General features: G+C 40.9%; 1 protein-coding gene across 1 annotated transcript; it reads right to left on the bottom strand.

The window, feature by feature from the left end:
- On the bottom strand, nucleotides 1–2,016 carry LOC112510167 (lysine histidine transporter 2-like). The gene is made up of 7 exons (XM_025115487.1): nucleotides 1,949–2,016; nucleotides 1,473–1,859; nucleotides 988–1,381; nucleotides 808–913; nucleotides 636–727; nucleotides 438–506; nucleotides 1–99 (listed from the first exon to the last, which is right to left on the bottom strand). The coding sequence occupies exons 1-7, from the start codon at nucleotides 1,999–2,001 to the stop codon at nucleotides 1–3; spliced, it is 1,200 nt and encodes a 399-aa protein (XP_024971255.1). The 5' UTR covers nucleotides 2,002–2,016.
- Between the last annotated feature and the right edge of the window lie 622 nt (nucleotides 2,017–2,638).

The raw sequence follows: 2,638 nt of genomic DNA, 5'->3' as shown, positions 1-2,638 counted from the left end.
CTAAGAGTAAAATCTGTAGTCCTTGGCTTGCAATATGATTTGTCGCATTGCACCAATTGGAGCTAAACACATCAACAACACCCCAATGATTATACACATCTGCACCACCAAATCAAAACCCAATAATTATACACATCTAATTATATACTTGTGTATTTCATTTGGTTTCGTCTTCCGGTGAGAATAAGAGTTAATGTGAGAAACGTAAGAATAAATCTTCACTCTTGAATGCACATTAGGACGGGATACACCGAAATGAGATGCACCGGACCAATCCCCGATCGAGATTCATGGGTGAGTTTGAGATTAAAGCTGATCAAGATTCAAGGATCCAGATCCATTCTCACGTTTCTCATCTTAATATAACTTTTCTTCTCACACGATCCTTTGTCTTTCCATTGTTTACTGTTTAAGTTAGTAATATAATGGCAACTTACCCAATTTATGAACCAAGAAAGACCAAACTTCTTGGGTTTCTTTATGGCTAGCCACATGATACAAGGAAGCTGAAACGAATTAAGCTACATCATATTAGTATATCTCAATTACATTTATAAGATTTGATCATAAAATCTGTTACAGTATTTTGCTGTGAAGTTTCAAGTGTAAAACAAAATGGAATCCGATGAACTTACAAAGTATGTAGTGGGAGCAAAAGCAAAGCCTCCAAAGAAACTCAAAAGCCCTCCAAAAAATGGGAAGGTAATAGCAAGGAACATTGTCAAGGCTGCCCAAAAACATTCATCAAATTAGTTATCACCAATTAATTAATAACCATTAATCCAAACACAAGATTCATATCCTTACCAACGTAAGACGTTCTCGCCACGAATCGAAGGAATTTAGTCGGTTTGAATTTCATCTTTCCCACCAGAAAATACTCCACCATATCAAATACCGGCATCGCAAAAACCTATTTGCAAAACAATTTAATGGGGTTCGACATATTCTTACATAAATGATGATCAAGACTCGGGAAATTAATACCTGATAGCTTCCGATGACATGAATAACCACAAACATGTTTGCAATCGCAATAAGAATTGCAGGGCGTTCGAGTGAAATCATAATATTATCTTCAACAGAATCCCCAAAAGTCCAGTACCCGATCATCGCGACAGGGAAATAACACAACGCCACCACGATATACGCGAAAACAACCCCTCTCCACATGGGTTTCTTGGAAGGGCTTTCGGGTGTTGAAGGGATCGTTGCTTGGATCTCCAACACGACGTTATGGCCAGCAAACGCAAAGGCGACATCACCTAACGCACTCAAGAACCCGAACGTTTGTCCTATGGTTGTTGAAGCCCTTGGAGTGTACTTGATATCAGGTTGAACCCCTTTTTGCACAGAAGCCATCCAAGCTACTGTAGAATAACTACACGTACACAGAAAACAATTTAGGGTTTTACAAAAGATATGAGTTTAAATATGTTGAGAAGGTAAGAAACGAAGGTTAAAAGATGTACCTGAATGACATAACGGCGGCAAGAAAGGAGATGCCGGTGATGGAGTTGAAGTTGGGGAGGTGGGAGAGGAAGAATTGGACGGCGGCGAACATCATGATGTAATAGGTGGTTTTGATGGGTGGACCGCCGTGAGGGGATAAAGTGTCGACGGCTTTCTTAAGGGATTTGCCGCCGGTGACCATGTAAACGATGTTGACACCGACTTCGACGGTGAGTTGCTGTGGAACCACCACCCAGAGTCCGAGCTTCTTGCCGAAGGCTTCCTGACCGAGTTCATGGTAACGATCGAATCGTTTCCCTGGAACACATTCATGCATCTCCACCATTTGCCATAAGGTGTAGAGTGTAATCACCCATGATAGAATCATTACTGTAATCCCAGGACCCCTACCAGATCAAATCACAAATGAAAACTTGATTATTCCAACCATTAAAGAAAAATCTTGTTTACAAGTTAATGATGAGTGTATATATACCATCCGAGTTCAGACATGGCGTATGGAAGGCCGAGAACACCAGCTCCGACCATGGCGGTGACATTGTGGAAGGCGGAGTACCACCACTTAGCATTCCGGGAAGATGTGATCGTCAGCCAATCGTTTAACGATTTCTCTACTTCGTCTGCTTTCTTTGTTGCAGTAGAAGCTTTTCCTTCCATGGTTTGGTTGCAGAGTGAGAGAAGGAGACGATGATGGAGATGATGATATGAAGAAGAAGATAGGAGGAGTTTGTTATAATTAGAAGCGGTTAGATAGGGTTTGATCCTAACAGCTATTAAACGTCTTCATAACAATAATACATATATCTTGGGATTTATCCATTTATTTTTTTAAAAATTAAAAATTCATATTAACGTTATATATCATTTAGGGGCTGTTTGTTTGCCTCTTAATGGTGACATTAAGAGGCAGCCTCTTAATCGCTAAGAGGCAGAGGCTGTTTGGCAAAAAAAATAGAACCTCTTAATGGTGACAATTGGCTCTTAACCATTTTGCATCCTATACCTCACTAAACCATTAAGAGGTTCATTTTTCCAACTATGCCCTCCTTTCCCAAATCATCACCGTCTTCTCGTCTTCTCCCCCCATCTCCTTCTTGAAACATCATGAACCGTCTTCTCCCCCCATCTCCTTCTTCCCCCCTCCATCACCGTCTTCTCGTCGCTC

This window comes from Cynara cardunculus (genome assembly GCF_001531365.2).
Source record: "Cynara cardunculus var. scolymus isolate 2C chromosome LG 3, CcrdV1, whole genome shotgun sequence".
NCBI classification, from domain to species: domain Eukaryota; kingdom Viridiplantae; phylum Streptophyta; class Magnoliopsida; order Asterales; family Asteraceae; genus Cynara; species Cynara cardunculus.
Note: the sequence above shows the minus strand (reverse complement) of the source record. Positions and strands in the feature narration are given on the sequence as shown.

What these genes read in the sequence shown, in the direction of transcription:
- LOC112510167 (XM_025115487.1), bottom strand. Translation starts at nt 2,001, where the DNA reads ATGGTCGGAGCTGGTGTTCTCGGCCTTCCATACGCCATGTCTGAACTC. An exon ending in GCCATGTCTGAACTCGGATG is followed by an intron (nt 1,860 to 1,948) that starts GTATATATACAC and finishes TTGATCTGGTAG; the next exon opens with GGGTCCTGGGATTACAGTAA. An exon ending in GCCGCCGTTATGTCATTCAG is followed by an intron (nt 1,382 to 1,472) that starts GTACATCTTTTA and finishes GTGTACGTGTAG; the next exon opens with TTATTCTACAGTAGCTTGGA.